The 22,159-nt window shown below is 38.3% G+C and overlaps 1 protein-coding gene across 1 annotated transcript in view; it reads right to left on the reverse strand.

Moving 5' to 3' along the window:
- The window catches only part of Znf438 (zinc finger protein 438), a 199,449-nt gene that overhangs the window by 67,372 nt on the left and 109,918 nt on the right, over window positions 1-22,159 (reverse strand). The window contains exon 3 of the mRNA XM_029554776.1: window positions 4,112-4,304. Within this exon, the coding sequence (XP_029410636.1) occupies window positions 4,112-4,169 (58 nt within the window). The 5' untranslated portion in view covers window positions 4,170-4,304. The remainder of the gene's footprint in view (window positions 1-4,111; window positions 4,305-22,159) is intronic.

Here is a 22,159-nt window from a genome sequence, read left to right on the forward strand (position 1 = left end):
CTAAATGGAGAAAAATTGGAAGCATTCCCATTGAATTCAGGAACCAGACAAGGCTGTCCACTATCTCTACTCCTCTTTAACATAGTGCTTGAAACTCTTGCAAGAGCAATAAGACAAGAGATGGGAATTAAAGGAGCAATAACTGGAAAAGAAGAGAACAAATTATCCCCTTTGCACATGATATGATACTATATCTAAAAGACACCAAAAATTCCACTAGAAAACTCCTAGAAATTATTAACACATTCAGTAAAGTGGCAGGTTACAAAATTAACCTACAAAAGTCTGTAGCCTTTCTATATACCAATAACAAGCAATCAGAGAAAGAGCACATGGAAACACTCCCCTTCACAATAGCTGGAAAAAAAATCTCGGAATAAACCTGATCAAAGACATTAAGGACCTCTACAATGAAAATTTTAAATCTTTAAGGAAAGAGATTGAGGAAGACACCAGAAAATGGAAGGACCTCCCATGCTCATGGATTGGAAGAATTAATATTGTGAAAATGACCATCCTACCAAAAGCCATTTGTAGATTCAATGCAATGCCAATCAAAATCCCCATGACATTTTTCACAGAATTGGAAAAAAACCATCCTAAGATTCAGATGGAAGCACAAAAGACCACAGATAGCCACAGCAACACTGAGCACTAAGAGCAATACCAGGGGGATTACTATACCAGATATTAAGCTGTATTACAGAGCTATAGTCATAAAAACAACATGGCACTGGCACAAAAATAGACCTGTAAATCACTGGAACAAAAGTGAAGACCCAAGTGTGAGTACATGCAATTTCAGCCACTTGATATTTGACAAAGGGGCCAAGAACATTCACTGGAGGAAAGACAGCATGTTCAGCAAATGGTGCTGGCAAAACTGGATCTCCACCTGTAGAAGAATGAAACTAGACCCCTATCTTTCACCTTGCACAAGTCAACTCCAAACAGATCAAAGACCTCAATGTGAAGCCTGAAAGTCTGGAACTGTTATCAGAAAACATTGGCGATAACTTACAAGATATAGGTGTAGGAAAGGACTTTCTAAACTGGACAACAATTGCTCAGGAAATAAGGTCAAGAATCAACAAATGGGACCTTATTAAACTAAAAAGCTTCTGTACATCAAAAAAAGCAACCAAGGAAGTGAAGAGAAAACCCACAGATTGGGAGAAAATCTTCACCAGCAACATATCTGACAGAGGTTTAAAATCCAGAATATATAAAGGACTCAAAAAACAAAGAATCCAGAAAGCAAGTAACCCAATTAAAAGATGGGCTAAGGATCTGAACAGAGAGTTCTCAAAACATGAAATAAAGATGGCTATAAAGCATCTTAAAGGGTATTCAACATCGTTAGTAATTACGGAAATGCAAATTTAAACCACTTTAAGATTTCATCTTACCCCAGTCAGACTGGCTAAGATCAAGAGCACAAATGATACCAAATGTTAGAGAGGATGTGGGGAAGGGGGAACACTCATCCACTGCTGGTGGAATTTCACAATTGTGCATCCCCTATGGAAAGCAGTGTGGCGAAACCTTTAGAAACTAAAAATGAACCTACCATATGAGTCAGTTATACCACTCCTTGGCATATACCGAAAGAACTCATCCTATTGCAGAGACACTTGTACATGCATGTTTGTTACTGCTTTTTTCACAAAAGCTAAGAGATGGAAGCAACCTAAGTGTTGATAATGAAAATGCGGTACATTTATACAATGGAGTTCTACTCAGCAGTAAAGGAAGATGAGATCATGAAATTTGCAGGTAAATGGATGTAACTAGAAACTGTTATACTATGTGAAGTAACACAGACTCAGAAAAACAAACGATGTATGTTCTCCCTCATATGTGGATCCTAGAACCATATCTTTATAAACAAGTATCCCAGTCACCGCTCATCAATAAGCTCATTTTGCACCAGTCAGAGGCTATTACCAAGTACAACAACTGGTTATACATGGACATTGTCTCTGAGTTGCGCAGGCCTAAGTGACACATCTATAATGTAACCTCTACACCTAAAGCTCATGGAACATGGAAGAGTTTTAATGAAGAGGACACTAATGAATCTCTCAGTTCTCAATAATGAAGCTCCTTATGCAGCAGAGGGCCAGGAACATAAAAAGGTTACAAATAGCCAAAGTGTAGAGATCAAGAGTCTGCTGAATGGTCCTTGGACAGCACCCCTTTATTAAACTTCTCCCACCCAAGGCTCAGGGACCATTGTGGAAGAGGGGGCAGGAAAGATTGTAAGAGCCAGGATGGATGTGCATGACCATAAGGAAACAGAGTCCTACAAGCTCCTGGGAACCTGGTCATATGATTCTATGGCATAGGTGTCAGCATACACAAGTCCCATGCAAACTCAGGCAGACAATAACCTAGCATAGAACTGGGAAAATGAACAGCAGACCCTAACCTTTTCTGAAGGAATGTTGGCAAATGATAGCTGCTAGATGAAGAGAAGCTGATCTTCCTAAAACAAGGGACTCTACTAGACAGGCTGACTACTTAGTGGATGGACTTGCACTGGGGAACATTTGGGGACACTGACAACCTAGTAGGCCTTAACAGGGATGACCTCATATATGGGCTCCAGTGGGGGGAAGGGATGGGGGTATAAAGATGATTCAGATTGTTTGAGCTGTTCTGTATGAAATACACAAAAAATTCAATTAAAAAATTAATAATAAAAAAAGAAGTTAGTCCTACAAAATCCCAGGTAGCTCTTTCTGGAGGGATTCTGGAAGAAGATGGTATTATGGTAGGCAGCGACAGCTCCATGCTTGCTGTGGTCCTTGAAGACCTTCCAGTGGGACAGGTGCACAGCTGGAGACAGTAATGTGCGATCTTGACCTATGAAAATCTAGGCTAATATGTGTGTTTCCGTCTTAATTTTTAACAAAAAAGCTAATTAAAAAGATTAAAACAAACTAAATATATAGGAAAAGCCTTATAGAATAAGGATATTAAAATATTTGTTAGCACTACTATAAACTATTGTGTTCTGAGCCAAGAATTATCACAAATGACTAAGTTTTTTTTTTTTTTCAAAAAGGCCAATGAGATGGCTCAGAAGGTAATTCAATCCCTAGGACCCACATGGTGGAAGGAAAGAATCAATTCTCACCAGTTGTCCTCTGATTTCCACATACGTGCCACAATATACACATGCCCCCATACATATACACACAGACAATAAACAAAATGTAAAAAAATAAAGTTAAAAATTACAAATTTACAAAGTAAAAATGCAGCAGTAAGCTCAGGTTAATTTAAATTGAGTTTCGCCTGAGTGTACAGTATTTAGAAGTCTACCACAGTGGACAGTCATGTTCTAGGGCCCCTCATATTCCCTACTGCCTCACTGACTCAGAACACCTTCCAGTCCTGTAAGTTCCACTCACAGTAGCCACTCTATACAGGTATGCTAGCTTTTATGTTTCTTGTACCTATTACAAACTTAGATATTCAAATAGGCATTATATGACAAATGCCTATGGTACCCAGTTAAGGAACACGTTGCATGGGTTTGTAGCTTAGTGAGCTGTCCTGTCTAGTTTGTTGAGAACACCCTGCGTTCATACCACAACACTGTTCATCCTGGATTTCTCAGAAAGTATCTGTACTGTGAAGACATATTCATATAAGCACACAACCAATTATTTTATACTAAAAGTAGTAAGTTAACTATTCTAAAAGAGGGGAAACCCAGTAGCTAGAATCTACTTTAAGATACTTTTCTGTTCAAGGGGAAATACCTTGATTTTTAAGTACTAATTAAACTGAGAATCCTTAAAAAAAAACTTTTCGTGTTTCCCTAATTCCAATTTCACAGTGAGCATTATACTTAATAAATAATTTTCAAGAAAAATCAACTATGCAAAATCCATTCATCAGCCATTTAATACAGGAATTTAATAGATTGTATTTATTACAATCTTATTTACAAAAATTACATTATATGTAAATTCTTAAAATTTTTGTTTCAATACTTTTTCTAAACAGAAAATAATTTTAACTTAGAAACAGATCTATTTAAATGTCAGTGCAAATTTCAAAAGAAAAATAATCCAAAGAAACAAATACTTTGACTTACCTAGATCAGCTGAAGTTCTGCTATGCCGTGTTACCTTTGCACTCCCAACACAGACCATCTCTTATTAATTTCATTGACAGATTCAAGACTCTCCAAGGGCAGGGTCCACATCCATCTTGATCCTATTACTCCCATGGCCTTGGAGAGCCATCTTTCAAATATATTTGATGAATCGACTTTAAAAGATATAAACCTAAACAAAGGGAAATACAAGATTTTACAGATATTTGAGGACAAACTAGTTCCTTATAAAGATTATATAATCAAGCAAGTAAAAAATCCACATAGTTAAAAATAGCATGAGGACAGAACTAAAGGTTATTTGTCCAAATGACTGACAAAATTGGTGTGACAAAATTAAAGCACATGTTCTCTAAGCACAAGTGCCCAAAGCTTCCAGCTCTGGCTTCCTAAGCCTAGACTCTCAGTCACAAAGGCAAAGCCTTTAAAAAATAACAAGTATTTCTGTGAAAAATTGTGTTAGAATTTTAGTGATTCTATAGCTCTTTATATATATGTATATATACACACATATGTATATAGTAGTAATATACACATACATATGTAGTAGTAAGGGGCTACAGATGGAGGAAGGGATCTAAATATGATCAAAATACATTATATGAAATTTGTAAAAATTCAATAAAAAGGGAAAAAATAACAAGTAACTTCTGAAATGGAATTTACTACTGTAATCTAAAGAAGCATTATCATTTAAAGAATTTCATTAATTGATTGTTTTGAAATCCATTTAAGTTAAAAACCTTTTAAAAAGAATTATGGAGTAGCAAATATCCTTAAACAAGACCCCCTCACCTCAGCACACACACTAGTCATTGCTCTTGATTTATGACAGGAAGCCAAATCAATACTCATTAGTGAAAATGTATATTTTGAGTAATGTCTATATTTATACAATTCACTAGTTCTGAATTAAGCCTACTCATGTACTTGCATTTCAGTTTTAAGAAAATGTTAAGCAAAGTGGAAAGTTATACTTTTATCAAATCAATATCAAAGTTTTCTGGGGCAAGAGAGATGGTTCAGCAGTTAAAAGCACTTGCTACTCTTGCAGAGGATCCAAGTTCAGTTCTCAGCACACAAATCAGGTGGCTCAAAACCACCTGTAACTCCAGATCCAGGGTATCTGATACCTCTGGCCTCTGTGGGCACCTGCGCCCACATAAATAAACCCACATGTATACACATAATTAAAAAAATAAAAAAGTTTTCTGGCTTCAGTGGCTGGCTGAAGCCATATGCTTCCTTATACATGTCCATCTTTTGTCAAAGCAGGATAAAGGTCATGAGTTTATTTGCTAATAAACACAGTTAATGACTCTATAGACCAGGTGTTGGAAACTTCTGTAAAGGCTTAGAAAGGAAATGTTTTCAGTATTGCGGGCCCTGTGGTATCTGTATCCATCTCTGCTCCTGCTGCTGTATGTGAAGGCTCTAACAGATGATGTAAAGGATGTTTACAACATTCCTAAAGCTTTATTTCTCAACATTAAAATTCAATTGTCTAATTTCCATGCACCATAAACACTTTTTTTTAACTAAGTTAATGGCTTAGTATATCTGATTTATATAAAACTTACTAGCCATGTAACTTTCCTTAATGCTAGCCCAACCCTTCCCCAACAACAATGAAGAAAACCATTATTAACAACCACCATGATGGAACTAAGTTCTCAATTTTCAAGTGGGAAGCTATTAGCATAACAAGAGTACCATAAACGAATATGAATTTTGAGGTTACAAGTACCAAACAGTATTCTCAGCATCTTAAGAATGTATTAGACAATTTAATTTTCATCAGTCATGAGATGGATATTTTTATGCTATTTTACATATAAAGAAACTAAGGCACAGAGAGCTCACATGAATTCTCTCAGCTTATACAGCTAGTAAATGTATACCATAGGCTCATGGATAGGTACCAGTGTCTGTCCTTTAACCTCATAATCCTTTTTTAAATAAAATTTCCGGGGGCTGGAGAGATGGCTCAGCGGTTAAGAACACTGGTTGTTCTTGTAGAAGACCTGGGTTCAAATCCCAGCACCCACATGGCAGCTAACAACTGTCTATAATTCCAGTTCCAGGGGGTCCGACAGCTTCTTCTGTCCTCGCGGGCATTGCATGAGATGGGTGCACTTACCTACATGCAGGCAATACATGCATACACATAAAATAAAATAATAAAATAAAAAATAAAAAATTTAAATAAGATTTCCATTTCATGTGTCAAACAATTCTCAAAAATTAAAATGCACAATAGAATACGCACAGATGGAAAACACTAACATACTTAATGCTCAGTAATAAGGAGCTAAGCTTTATTGGGCTTCCAACGGACAGTAACAAAAACAGAAGTGTTCGGATGGAGATGAACTTCAATATTCTCATGGAAAAACTCAGAAGCAAATCCCTGCTCCTTCCTATGTGTGCTGTCAAATAGAACACATAAGTGACAATGTCCCAGGAAAAGGATGGTAAAAGCCAAGTCACTACTGCTGTCTCTAAATGACTTCTGAGCTTCCAATTGAAATTCCTTCCAGCTTTGCTATGCTTACAGGGCATTTATACATTTATAATGTTCATCTGCTACTGAAGCATTAGTAACAACACTAATGGCCTGAGAGATAGATGCCTTTCTTATACCAGTTACAGTCTTATTAACTTAATCTGCACACGTCTGTACACTGTTTTCCGCTTTTACCAGTTAGTTGGCTCTGAGTACTGGTATTCCAAATCCAGCTATATGTGGAACAATGATATTCCTCAGAAGACATTTGAAGAAAAGTTAGGGTATAAATTAAAATTTATTTCAGTGTGGTGGTAAAGTGCAAAAGTGGCTTTTAGAAGTTATGATGAAAGACTTCTACTTATATATAACTGCAGAATAAAAAAACATTGAAGAACTTGACATTTGAGGACTTTGGCTGGCCGAGGAAGTAAGAAATGGCAAATAGTGAATTCATTCCAAAGAGCTGTCGCTAGAAGGTAGCTATGTGCCAGACAATTACTTCAGAGTCTACTTTCATTACTTATGGCAACATGAGGAAACTTACATGACAGATGATCTCCACAGGACTGGGCCAAGGCCATCATAAGACACTGAGGTTCTTACCAGAAGAAAGGCTCAGAGCAAAATCCATCTGTCAAACACTAAAAATTTGCCAAATTTTCTCAAATTTGCACTTTTTTCAAAATACTTGCTACCAGTAAATTGCATAATCCTATATTCTGTGTGACTGCCTTCATAAGACAGTGGTACTTCTCAGCAGAAAGCAGTCAACCATGTTACCTGAAGTAGTTCAAAACAATATCCATACTGAGGGAGAATCTCTGGCTTAGAAACAGCACTCCAACATGTTCATTTTCTAAACCCTGGCACCTGAGGCCATGGATGACACCTCTCCCTCAGTGTGGTCCAGAAGCTCATCAAATTGTATCAATTTTCTCTCCTAATAGTCCTCTGGAATGTCCACTTTTCCTCCTCTCCACTGCAAACCTACTGACACAAGCTGTAGCATCCATAACCAGACAACTAGGTATTTCTAACCATAGCCACACTAACGTTTTCAAAACACAAATTAAAAGTATCTCATCCCAGACTGAAAGCCCTAAAAACAGTTAACATACCTATAGGGTTTTGCAGTCTGGTCCTGACTTGCTTTACCCTGAGCTTCTGGCTCTTATGTTCTGCATCCTACTTACCCTAACTTTTCCTGAGTCTCCTATATATAACTGCTTCCTCCCAATGGGGTCTTTTTTGTTTTTTTTAATGTGTATGCATATATTGCCTGCATGTAGGTAAGTGCACCAATATCATGCAATGTCCACAGAATAGAGAAGAGATGGTCAGATCCCCTAGAACTGGAGTTAAGGACAGTTGTTAGCTGCCATGTGGGTGCTAGGATTCGAACCTGGGTCTTCTGCAAGAACAGTCAGTGTTCTTAACCACTGAGCTCTCTCTCCAGCCCCCCAATGGAGTCTTTATACACTTTGTTTTTTTCTTCTTGTATTGAGGACATGAATACATCTTTCATATCTGTCAGTTAGCTTTCTATTGCTGTGACAAAATATATGAGACAATCAACTTAAAGAAGAAAAGGTTTATTTTAGCTCATGGTCTCTGAGGTTTCAGACTGTCCCAGTCACTTTTGGGCCTGTGGTAAGGGAGTATATCATGGAAAAATGGCCGAGGAGGCTGCTCACCTCAAAAGAAGAAAAGGAGAGATAGATAGGGAGGAGTGGGGCCAATATTCCCTTCAAGGGCTCAGCCCCACAATGAACTAACTTCTTTCCACGAGGATTCACCTCTGGAAGATTCTTCCACCTCTCGGTAGGCTGGCCACCAAGTCTCAACACAGGAGTCTTGAAGGAACAATTCTGATACAAACCCTAACAAGGTCTCAAGGCAAATCACTTCCTTAGAGCTGTCCATGGCCCAATTTGTTCAGATATTCTTGTTAATACATTCAGTGAACTCTGCATCTTTCTCCCATAGTACTGTGATTTTACTTAGATAATGCCTCATACCTTCTAGACAAGAAGCTCTACAAGGCGGGGGGGGGGGCTCACCTTGCCTGTGAGCATCTAACACAATACCTAAAAGGGGCTCAGTAGTAATCAATGGTGTTTGTGATGCTTCAACACCGCAAAAATAAAAAGAACACTCCTTTCAAAGTGTTTTGTCTACAATCAGGATGGGCATACTTCACACAGCCACAGGTTAGGTCACAGGGTACTTGAGATGCTCAATCATCTGATGAACTACCACAATGGCTTTGCCAAAGAAGCTTCCCATATAATCCTCACTAACAGTGCAGGAGGCTTCCAGGTTCTACACATTCCCATGAATACCTGCTTCTATCCATTTGTTTGTCATGTGGCATTGCACTGTGCCTATTCCTGAGTGATAAATGACACTGAGTATTTTTTTCATGTGCCCACAGTTTGTGCACATATATGTATATATATTCAGTTCCTTTGTATGGTACTTATTTTTCCTTTAATTGTTGAGTTTTAAACGTTATTTGTATATTCTTATAAAAGCGTCTTACCAGGGGTATCATTTGCAAATTTCTTTTCCATATTCTGGGATTATTATTTTACACTTGAAAGCTTTTAATTTTGGTGAAGTTCAGCCTACCTGATTTTCTTTTGTTGCATTGTACATTGTCAATCTGATTATTTCACATAACTTGACGTCATAAAGATACCAACCTATGTTTTCCTCTGAGAGTTTTTGACATTGTCTTAGCTCTGATTTTCAGGTCTCTGAGTTACTGTCTATACATGGTGTATTTCATTATGCTGTATTAACTATCCAGTGTCCCAGGACCATTGCTACCTTATCCCTATTGACCTGTGAGGGCATCCTTGCTTGTTGAAGATCAGTCCAACAGCAGTGCCAGGGTCATTTTTGGACTCCTCCTTCTGTTCTGTGCATCTATATCTTTCCTTATTGTAGAACCATGCTGCCTTATTATAGCTTGTAGTTTAAGTCAAGAAATCAAAAAGGATGAATCAACCTTAGCTTTTTCAAAATAATTTTGGTGATCGTTAAGTTCCTTTCATTCTCATGATATTCAGACTTTTTAAATTGATTTTTCTTCAAATCTCATACAATGCATTTTGATCATATTTATATCCCCGCCACCCACATCTGCACTCCACCTTACCACCCCTACTCAATTATATGTATTCTAATTTGTGTCCCCCAAATGCTCTTTGGTTGGATTCATCTACTGAGCCTGGTTAACCTACCAAGAATCTCACCCTTAAATGAGGTTGATTCTTTCCTTCCCAGCAGCCATCTGTTGCCAATACTTCCTTAGGTAGGGCTGGGGTTCTTATCACCATGTCTATGCCAGAATTTTGTCTGGTTTAAAGGTCTGCTTCATAGACCGGAGCCCATAACTGACGGTGATATCAAATCTAAGAACCTGAGGCTAGATAGACCACAGGCCATAGGAGATAGCCTAATAGTATTATTCTGCTAAATATAGTATCAAACTGACTCCAAGTAAGTTATTGTTATAACCTATAGATTATGCATCTCTCAACTCTCAGCAAAGAAATTTCCTTATGCAGCAGATAGTAAAGAAACCTACAACTAGCCAAAGTGCAGAGAATAAGAGGCTATATCCTGCTTATCCTTGAATTGCACACCTGTATCAAACCTTTGCTTCCCAAGACTCAGGGATCATTGCAGAAGAGGGGGCAGAAAGATTTTAAGAGGCAGAGGTGGTGGATGACCACAGGGAAACAGAGATTTCCAGACAGTTGGTCATTTACTCATATGAACTCATAGCAATGGTGACAACATGTACAAGTACTATACGATTTTTAAGGTCAGACTGTTAATACATGCAAAATGAAACAGCTCTTTATAGAGAGATTATACTCAATACATAGCTTAATTTGGGTAGGGTTGTCGTGCTAATGATGTTAAATTTCCCAGCCTATGAACACGGATATCTTTCCATTTGTTTATGTCTTTTCATTTCTCATATAATTTTAGCTTTTGGCATACATATCTTGCACCTTTGTTAAACTTACTTTTGAGTATTTATTTAAATATATTATTTTTATAGTATGTGTATAGTATACACTATTTTTTATTTGTATGTATATAGTATACACTACATATTATTTTTATAGTATAGTATACACTAGTATTGCCTGCATGTGTATAAGTGCTCCTGTGTCATGCGATTCCTGAGGTCAGTTACAGACAGCTGTTATCCACCATGTGGGTGCTAGGAATCGAACCCAGATCCTCTGCAAGAGCAGCCAGTGCTCTAACTGTTGAACCATCTCTCTAGCTCCACTGAGTATTTATTTTTGATGCTTCTGTAAATGTAGTTGCTTTACTAATATTATTTTCAGATCATTCAAGGCTAATGTATATAAATGTAACTGGTATTTATACTGCTCTTCTATCTTTCAACTTTGATAAGCTTGTTTTTTTAGTTATAACAATTTTTCAGCAAATTCCTGAAGAATTTTTACATATAAATTCATGTTACATATCAACTGAGACTTTATCTTTTGCCTAACTGTACTGGTTAGAACTTTGAATACAACATTGAGTAGAGGCAGAAACAGAACACAGACTGTCCTTTCCTAACTTTAGTGGGAAAGCTTTTTAGTCTCCCTCCACGAAGTATGATACTGGTGAGGGTTTTCAGAGATCCCCTTCATCAGGTGAGTCCTTTCTTACTCTTAAGTCTACTCAATCATCACAAGAAGGGCATTTTATTAAATGCATTTTATGTGTCTGTTAAAATGGCATATGGCTTTTGTTCTTTATTCTGTTAATGTACATACTGTGTTCCTTGACTTTTTTTGTTGAACCAACCTTGCATTCCTGAGATTAACTAACTTGATATTGATTTACAATTCTTTTAGTTGCTAGATTTGGTTTACCAATATTTTGCAGGGAATTTTTATATCTCTATTCATAAGGGACATTTGCCTACAGCTTTCTTGTGTGGTTTTGTTAGGGTGATATTGGCCTCACAGAATGACCTGGAAAACATGCCCTTCTCTTCCATGTTTTAGAGAAATCAAGAACAACTATGGTCATTTTTTTTCTTTAAAGTTTTGATAGAATTCACTAGTGTAGCCATCAAAGCCTGAGATGAAGGTGGAGGTGGGGAACTGGGAGTGGGAGAGGGCACTGTGTGGGAAGAGTTAAAATAAATTGTAACAGCTGCTTTTCAAGTTACAGGTTCAGATTTTCTTTTTCTTCTTATTAATTTTGGTAGATTTGTCTTTTAGGAATTGCCTACCTTATCTGAGTAACTTAATGGCCTACATTTGTTCTTCATATTCTTGAAGAGCATTTTAAACTGTGGTGACACTAGCAGTAGACTTTGTTCAAATTTCTCTATCAGTCTGGCTAAAGATTCATAATTTTGTTGACTATTTTTCTAAAGAACCAATTTTTCCATTAACTTTATTTACTGATTTTTACTCTTATTTGTGCTTTAATATTTATTCTTTTCTACCTTCTGCTTGTCTAAGTACCCTTCTTTTTCTAGGCTGTTAAGGTAGAAGGTTAAATTATCAATTTGAGATACTCATTTTTTTAAAATTCTTTTTTAAAAATTTGTTTGAAAAATAGCTAATAACTGATATTTAGTTAGCCCAAGCACCATTTAAAGGAAATAATGGATCACTTAATCCAGCTAAATGAATTTTAATTAAGAAACTTCACATATTAAATATGCTCCTGGAAGTTGTTGCCACATCAATTGATTTATTCAACTAGGCCTCAAAAGGCAAATCTGTGTGTTAAAAACATTCATATCAATATGTAAAAATCACTCTTTAATGTGTAAAAGTTCACTTTTCTTGCAAGAGATCTTTGTGTTTATTTCTGTCAAAACAGCTATAAGATAAAATCTGCTGATTTTCAACATACTTAGAAGACAAATTGAGCTTTTAGATTTATTTTCAATTATGTGTGTATGTACAGCTGAGTGCAAGTATCCATGGTAGCCACAGTCACTGGATCCTCCTGGAGCTGGAGTTACAGGCAATTGTGACCTGCCTTACATGGGTGCTGGGACCTGAACTCTGGTCCTCTCAAGATCAGTAAGTATTTTTAGTCCTGAGCCATCTGTGGTGGTTTGAATGAAAATGTCCCCCACAGGCACCAAGTATTTGGACATTTTGTCCCCATTTGGTGGCACTGTTTTGAGAGGTCTTAGAAGTATAGTTATGTTGGGGGAAAGCATGTCACTGGAGGCAGGCTTAGAGAATTCTTAAGCCTTGCGAGAACTCAAGTTGCTCTCTTGCTTACTGTGCTTGCTTGAAGATGTGAGAGCTTAGCTTCCACTCCTCTTACAGCCACCTCTGCCACCATGCTTCCGAGACATGACGAGTCTTGCCCCTTTGGAACTGTAAGCTAAATAAACTCTTCCTTTTATAAGTTCCTTTGGTCAGTGTTTCTATCACAGCAACATAAAGTTAACTACTACAGTAATTGGTACCAGGAGTGTGGTGTTGACTGTGAAGACCCTGACCATGTGAGGTTTTGGAAGAATGTGGAAGACTTTGGAAGTTTGGGCTAGAAAAGCAGTTGATTGCTGTAAGCAGAGCTTAACATAAGGCTGTTAAGTAGATGCCTGGAAGAAAGTAGTGCTGAGAACAATATAGTTCCAGAGGGAAATAAGGACTTAAGCAGCAATTGCGATATTTTCGCAGAGTCTGGCTGGAGTCTGCCCACAGGCAAAAAGCTTGCCCGAGGCTAAGTTGAAAAGCCACGGACTAATTTCTCTGGTAGAAGAAATTTCAAGACAGCCTAACATAGAAATAGTGGTGCAGCTATTAATGGTGAATATTATGTAAATCTACAGAGAAAAAGAGCAAATAGGGCAGAAAGAAATACAGATTTTACAGTGTGGATTGTAAAAAGAGCATTAGGAAGATAAATGTTGGAGCCCTTGCATGTGCAGAAGAGGATCCCATTGATAAGGAGATTAAAATGATTAAGGAGAGGCCTAGAGATTTGTACTTAAACAATGGAGAGAGTGCCTTCAGGGCAAAACAAAACCCAGCTAAGCCTCCAACTTGTGAAAGGAAAATGCTACATGGGCCACTGAAGAGAAAAGCTTCTAAAATTGGATAAAGTAGGCTGGGGTCCATCCCAAACTTGCAGCCAAACTTGGCAGTGTAGTTCACCTGGTTCTGGCTTTAGAGACATGAAAAATTCAAGAGTGAAGGGGTCATCAGTTCTTCCTCTATGGTTTCAGAAAGCCACCAGGCCAGGCAGTATGCAGCAAGGGTGACCCTGCATAGAGAAGGCCCTGAGAGGCCATTATGTGAAATTGTGAAGGTGAAGCCTGCTTGTTGATGGAGACCCAAGAAGGCATTTGTGGTACCAGAGCAGTCAGGCATCTGCCAAAAAAACCCCCACATACTGGGAGTTGCATGAGCCCAAGAGAGAGATGTATGTTGTATGAAGCAAGCTGGAAAGGGTGAGCCATCTAAGACCGTTGGAAGTAAAGTCCCAGAAGTCTAATGTAGAGCTACTGGATTTGGTGCTTGCCCTGTTGTTTTTTTGGTCTTGTTTTGATCCGGTATTTCTTTACTATGCCTTAATTCCTCCCTTTTGGAATGGGAATGTGTATTTGGGTTCACCATATGTTGGGAGTTTGTAATTTGTCTTTTGATTTTACAGGGGCTTACACTCAAGTGATTTCACTGAGTCTCAGAAGAGACATTGGACTGTGAACTTTTGAATAGTACTGAGATTGGTAATGACTATGGAGACTTTTAAGGTTGGACTAAATACATTTTTCAATTTTAAAAAATTTTATTTTTATTTTATGTGTATGCATGTATTGCCTGTGTGTAGGTAAGTGCACCTGTGTTGTGCAGTGTCCATGAAGGAGAGAAGAGACTGTTGGATCCCCAGAACTGGAGTTTCATACAGCTGTTAGCTGCCATGTGGGTGCTGGAATTCAAACCTGGGTCTTCTGTAAGAACAACCATTGTTCTTAATCACTGAGCCATCTCTCCAACCACACATTTGGCATTTTATATGGCCATGAGCCTGCGGGGGCCAAGGAGTGGAATGTGGTGGTTTGAATGAAAATGTCCCCTACAGTCTCCAAGTATTTGGACATTTTGTCCTCAATTGGTGGTGCTGTTTTGGGAGGTATTAGGAGGTGAGGCTATGTTGGAGGAAACATGTCAATGGTGGCAGGCTTAAGAGAGTTTTTAAGTCTTGCCAGATCTCAAGTATCTCTCTTGCTTCCTGTGCCTGCTTGAAGATGTGAGAGCTTAGCTTCTGCTCCTCCTCCAGTCACCTCTGCAGCCATGCCTCCTAGCCATGATGGACTCTTGCCCCTTTGGAGCCATAAGCTAAAGAAACTCTTCCTTTTATAAGTTCCTTTGGTCAGTGTTTCTATCACAGCAACAGAAAAGTATCTAATATGCCATCTCTCTAGACCTGAATTTTTATATATTTTTATATTTTTAAAAGAAAAATACAAAGAATATTACTTGTGAATCATTAAGACCACATTTAGTATTTGGGATCTTGAGCAAATAAAGATATTTGCCTTACTATATTATAATACAAGGATTTATCACATTAACTAAAGACTAAGATTTCTCCAAATATATGTACATGGATGTAACTTAAGTATTAACTACTGAACTATATGAAGTTACAGATCCAAAGAAATGCCCAGTGTTTGTTTCTGGTTACTCTGTGGTCAGCATGATCACTAGCTGCTGCTTACTAATCATGGCTATCTTTACTGGCAGCAGGAAGACAACACCAGTTTCCAGATTCTTCAAAGTTGGCTGAGTTTCCTGCTTCTGGACTGATTTATAAGATACATGCTAATATATAAAAAACAGCATATATTTTTATCATATTTAGACACCCCCCCATCTGAACTCCTCTTAGAGTCCTCCCTTGCCAGATTTCATGTACTCTGTCATATATGTTAAGGACCCAGGGCTGGAGAAATGGCTCAGAGGTTAAGTGCTTGCTGCTCTTGTAGAGGACCTGAGTTCAGGGCCCAGTACCCAAGTTTGATAGCTCACAACCACATGTAACTGCTGCTCCAGTGGATCTGACACCCTCTTCTGGACTCTTGCACACATGGCATACACTTAGACAAACTCGTACATACATACATACATAAAATGAAATAAAAATAAATCTTACAAAATAGGACCTAAAGTCCAAAAATTGCACTTGAAATGACTTTTGGTCAAATTTACTTTGCTTCTCTCTAATTCCTTATTCCTCCCCTTTTCCTTGTCTTGTCTCGAATGGCCATTTTTATGTCTTATGTGCTTTTGTTTTATCTGCCTTAAATACTCCATGATGAATCATTTTCAAATTTGTTAGTCAATTCTCCTTTTCATCTTCAAAAAACTAGTGAAAATAAAATTCTTAATGTTTAGTCAGCATTTCGTTTAAAAATTCTCCAGCACTCAGGAGGCAGAGGCAGGCGGATCTCTGTGAGTTCAAGGCCAGCCTGGTCTACATAGTGAGTTCTGGGACAGCTGGGGCTACAGGGAGACCCTGTCCCAAAAAAGACCAAAAAAAATTCTCCTGTTTCTAGGCCATTTTTTATAAGCCAATTCCAAATTAATAGATAAAATTTAAGCTCTTATAATGAACATTTTATTTCAAAAAAATCAAGACTGAAATTTGATGTATTCTGTAATAGAAAATATGTAAGGGAATCACTATAAAAAGCATAGAAATCTTGGGATAATGTAATTTAATAGAAATTTTCATAATTTAAAAATATGAGGTGGCAGTCAGAAAAAGGCTTGTCACACAAGCATGAGGCCCTGAGTTCAAGCCCTAGCAATCCCATAAAAAGGTATGTGGGCTGGGGAGGTGGTTCAGTGTTAAGAGCATTGGCTACCCTTCCAGAAGTTCCCGGGTCAAGTTCCAGCACCAACAAAGTGACTAGCAACTGTCTGTAATTCCAGGTCCAGGAGACCCAATGCCCTCTTCTGGCCTCCATGGGCACTGTGTGCAGACAAAACAGTCATACATATAAAACTAAAAATAAAAAAATCAATTAAAAAATTTAAAGATAAGTATGGTAGTGCAAACTTGTAATTCCAGCACTGGGGGTAAGTGGAGACTGGCATATCACTGGGGCCGTCTGGCCAATCAGTCCCATCCTTACTGGATAATCCCAAGTCCCAGTGAGAGATAAAGTCTCAAATAACAAAGTGAGACAGGCACAGTGGCATACGCCTTTAATCCGAGAACTTGGAAGGCAGATATCTGTGAGATGGAGGCCATCCTGGTCTACATAGTGAGTTCTAGGCTATTTGGGGCTACAAGGAGACCCTGTTTCAAAAAAACCAAAACAAAAAAATTAAATAATCCAAAGTGAACTATGTGTGATGGTACATGCTTTTAATTCCATCACTCTGAAGACAGAGGCAAGAAAGATCTCTGTGCATTCCAGGCCCTCCTGGTTACATAGTAAGTTGCACCCAAGACTACTTAGTAACATTCTGGAATGAGAGAGGGAGGGAAGAAGGGAGGGAGGCCTGGAGGAAGGGCAAGGGAGCAAGGGGTGAAGAGGGTCTTCAGTGTAGAGTGAAGCCCTTTGCTCAGTTTGTTTTGTAAACACAAGAGCCAGGCTTCTAGATGAACATACCAGAATTTCTCCTCTTCACTCCTCAAACCTCCTGTACTACACTCCTTCTCTGGACCATTTCTCACCTCCCCAGTGTCATCCACAGGCTTGTACCAAAGGTGCTCTATTCCTGCCTGACCTCAGTCTTGACACAACAGAAGGGTGCCCCTTCTTCCCAAAGCCAGGCTCTCAGCCCAGCCTAGGATTCTACACATCCCTGTTTCCTCAACAATATGGAAACATCACTCCTTTTTCATATAGTCTTGGCCTTAAGCAGATGTTTTGTACTGGCTTCTAAACAAACCCAAATCTCTTCTGTTGAAATAACAGCAAAACCATGTGGCCTCAGAACTCCATACAGCTGTAGCCCACAGGCCTATCTAAATACTGCACATAAACTTCTGTGTAACATTGTCTAAGTGGTCATATTCATTTCCTTCTCTGCTGTTCATTCATTGGGTGATCTTGACACCATTCTCTGAGATGGCTTCTGTCAATATCATCCATAAGGACTTCTCAGTCTTCAACTTAGCACTTCTTAGCACAAAATGACTACTCACACCCACACCAAAGTCTCTTGCTTCTCAGTATATGTAAGGCTGAAGAGTCTCTTGAATTCTCAGGGTACCATTAGGTAAACATCAGGCCTCACTGTGTGCCTTTCCCCTAAGGTATCTCATCCATAATGACAACTTGAAAGCCAGTCACTTGGTATTCTTAATCTCTAGTCTAGACCTCTTCTCTGAGCTCCCCACCTCTAAGCCTGTAGATTCCTGTCTGTCTGCCCAGCAGTGTATTCAGAGATAAGGAACATGTGTGGGCCTTGGAGATGGACTCCTTTGAATTCAAATCCTATCTCTCCCCCACTTACTGTCTGGCTTTGGGAAAATCTCTAGACACTTCTTTGTCTGTGCAGCCAAGTGCTGCATATGGTAATACTGGCTCCATCCAGCTCCTTAGGTTTAGCTTGTTCCTTGTCACTACAGCATCATCACACTCGCCCTTTTCTGTGCTTAAGCTGTTTTCCTACTGCTCATTTTCTAGTTAACTCTCATTCATCCTTCAGATTCCTGCTTAAATGACCCTCCTTAGGGAAACCTTCTTTGCCCTCAGATGAGGCCAAATCCCCATCCCTTTCTTATTAGTCCTCAAGAATCCATTACTTTCCTTCAGGGCACAGAAAGGGCCAAGGAGAAGTATTTCAGTCAGCTAGAATTTAAAGAAAATAACTAATCATTTTGTTAAGAAAGCAAACACAGGCCAAAAAAAAAAAAAAAAAAAAAAAAAGGTATGAGATTCAAATGGGGAACATGAGATTCACATGGGCTGTGTGAAAAGCTAGCCGAGTAATCACAGGCTGTACATAAGGGAAGACCCCAAACAAATCTGCTGGACTCAGAATGAAGAACTGTCTTCTGTTCCATCCCTACAGAGTTTTATTCAGATGAACAGGGATGTTTCCTTCTCCCACTGGAAGCAGTCTCTGTATGCAGGCAGTGATCCACTGCTCTTAGTGTGTTCAGACAGATACATCCAATGTACACAGTCAACAGGGCAAATTTATCGTACTTTAAAAAAAAATTTATTTATTATTTTTATTTTACGTGTGTATTGCCTGCATGTAGGTGAGCCCGTGTTGTGCAATGCCCACAGAGGTCAGAAGAGGCTGTCAGATCCCCTGGGACGGGAGTTAACGAACCCAGGTCTTCTGCAAGAACAACCAGTGTTCTTAACCTTCGAGCCATCTCTCCAGCCCCTATACTTTCAATTAACAAGTCAGTTCAACAATGCCTTAAACACTTCTTAAGTTGACATCTTACATTATTTTCTCACATTTTACGTAAAAACTAGCATACTTTGACAGACTAATACTCAACAAAGAAAAGGAATTATTGATACACACAACTTAATGATTTCAAGGGAATTATACTGAATGAAATACACACAATATCACATGAAGAGTCCACTTACACATTACTGAAATGAAACAAATTATGATATTAAAGAAGTTACCAGTGATTGCCAGAGCTTAGGGATAGGGCTAGATAAGTGAGGCTGGGTGAATGTGGCCAAGAAAGGGCAACACGAAGAATCTTTAATGGAAAAGTTCATCTTTGAAAGTAAGTACAAAAAGCTACACATGGCATAAGAACTGCAAAGAAATGTGTGTGTGCACGCATATCTGTATTTACACACAGACATAAGTAAGTTCAAGAAAAACTAGAGAAATGTGAAAAAGATCAAGATTGTTATCAATGTCAATACCCTAGATGCTACCAACGAGGAGAAACTGAGCAGGGGTATACTGCCATGGATATTATGTATTGAAAGTTCTGTGAATTTATAATTATCCCAAACTTACAAGTTTGAGAGAAAAACAGCTTTGGGCTGGGGGTAGAGTACACCACATTCAGAGTGGGACGGCACCATTCATACAGTCAGGCTGGTCCTGACCTGACTGTAAAGGAGTGAACTGAGCACTCTAAGCACACGTGTGAATGTGATTAGCTGCTTCAATTTCTTGCTCACTTGACTTCCTCACAGTAGTGGACTGTGACCTGGAATTGTGAGTTTAATAAACCCCTTCTCCCCTAAGTTGCCTTTTTTGTTTGTTTTGGTTTGAGACAGAGTCTCTCCAGCTGGCCTGGAACTTCCTATGTAGACAAGGCTGGAGATCTCAACCTAGTGTTAGGACTAAAGGCATGAGGCACCACACCTGGCTTCCTAAGCTGTGTTTTCAGGGTATTTTATCATAGTGACAGAAATGAAACTAGCAGAAGTACATTCACTAACAGTTATCAGACTTCTCAGCCCTGGCTGCAGGCTTCAGTCTTTCACAAGTAGTCTTCCTCCAGTTTCTCCACATTCCATCCTTACTGGTGTCAGTTCATGAAGAAAGAACATGTAGGTTAGGCAAAAAGAGAAACGTCTTAAGGTTGTAATGAACACAACAAAGTATTAGTATTTTAAAGAGGAGGTCTTGAAATGTGCTTGAAAGTTTGAGATCATAATGACTCAGACAACTTATGACCTAAGAAAGACTGCCTTCCTTGGCACTTTGAAGTATTAAAAAAAAAAATCATGTAGAATTAAATTACAAAGTTTGCACACTTGTTTATGCAGCTGGTCTCTCTTTAAAACTGCAGAACTTTAAACCTACAATTCTAATGGGCTCACTGGTGACACACCAATCCTTTGAAAAATAAATGAAATATCATAAATCATTGGACAGTTCTTAAGCTTAGATTTTTATCACGACTCTGACTCTAAAAATAAAAAGCAGTATGTAGGGACAGGATCTTGTTTTGTGTCCTATAAAGCTTAAGACAGAAAATAAATCATACTATTACATGTCATTTAGAACCCTAACTTTAATGTTGGGTTTAAATTGATAGAATACTTGTGGCCATTCTTATGAGAATTCATGCAAGTAGAGTGGCTTTTCTTAAAATATTGCAAAAGCCTGGCACTTCCTGTGATAAATGGAGCAATGAGATTCTGGGACTACACTGGAGTGCACTCAAGCACTTCATATACACACAACCATACCACCATCCTGCAGGATTTCTAGAAGGATGGATTTACTAATCAACATCCGATGGAATGCTGGGCTGCTTATAAAAAGCCAAATAACCGAATAAATGCTTTCAATTTTTAAAAATTTATGTGTATGAATTTTTATCTGCATGTATGTATGTGTACCATGTGCCTGCCTGGTGCCTATGGAGAACAGAAGAGGGCACTGGATCCCTGGGACTGGAGTTATCTATACTTGTTAGTTGCCATTGTAGGTGCTGGGACCTGAACCTGGGTCCTCTGCAAGAGCGGCAAGTACTTTTAACCCCTGAGACATCTTTCCAGTCTCAGTACTTCTAATTTTAATCTACAAATTATTTAGGATCCCATTATAACCTTTTTGTCTGGCAAGTTGATTTAATGAAAAAAAACACAGATTTTATAAGAAATGTTGAGATGAGAATTCTATAAATATCTTTAAAATGATTACGATTCAACAGAACAGTTTTTGAGATCTAGGTGTTAGCTACAGCAGCCCCAGGATTTTTATCACAGTTAAATTTCAAGAAAATAAATTATAGGATGTGTTCTCCATGACCTGGTTGTGAGGTAAATGCAATGATTTGGTTCAATTCATCAAAGCATGCTTTTAGAACTTGCCCAGTATTATGGAAGGGAAGTTAAAGCAGAGCCCTCCTGGTTGACTGGCCCACCACATTTTAAAATAATTCTGTTGCGTGATATTCATTCAGAGCCCACCCCCCACACAAAAAAATCACTTGTCTTTCCTGATGGTTTAAATTTGTCCTTAAAATAAGTGAAACCCACAATTTCCTTTGCCTTTCAAAGCAAAAATGATATAACTTCTGAGGTAGTCTCAGAAGGTTTATACCATGCTTACAGAAACTGTAATAATTTTAGGTTTTAGTCATTTTTTTCTAATTAATTTTTAAGATATAGATACCAAAATTATAGCCTTCAAATCATGGCTAAACCAATGTCACCTGTATATCAGACTACACACAGGCATTTAAGCATTTGATAAACAGTAGATCTTAAAACCCATCTCTTACATTTTGCAGATGCTACTGCTGCATTCTTTTAATATATACTTATTATTTTTATTTTATGTATATGAGTGCAGTGCCTTCATGCATATAAATTCACCTGGGTCATACAATGCCCACGGAAGTCAGAAGTGGGTGTTGGATCCTCTGCAACTGGAGTCATGGATGTTTGTTAGTTGCCATGTGGGTGCTGGGAAACAGGTCCTCTGTAAGAGCAGCCAGTGCTTAAGTGACAATTGAATTTATTCTTATAATTGTTTTAATAGCTTTTGTATAATCTTCATCACTATTCTGAGATATAAAATGTATTT

The sequence above is a fragment of the Nannospalax galili genome, unplaced genomic scaffold (genome assembly GCF_000622305.1).
Source record: "Nannospalax galili isolate Female #2095 unplaced genomic scaffold, S.galili_v1.0 scaffold43, whole genome shotgun sequence".
NCBI classification, from domain to species: Eukaryota; Metazoa; Chordata; class Mammalia; order Rodentia; family Spalacidae; genus Nannospalax; species Nannospalax galili.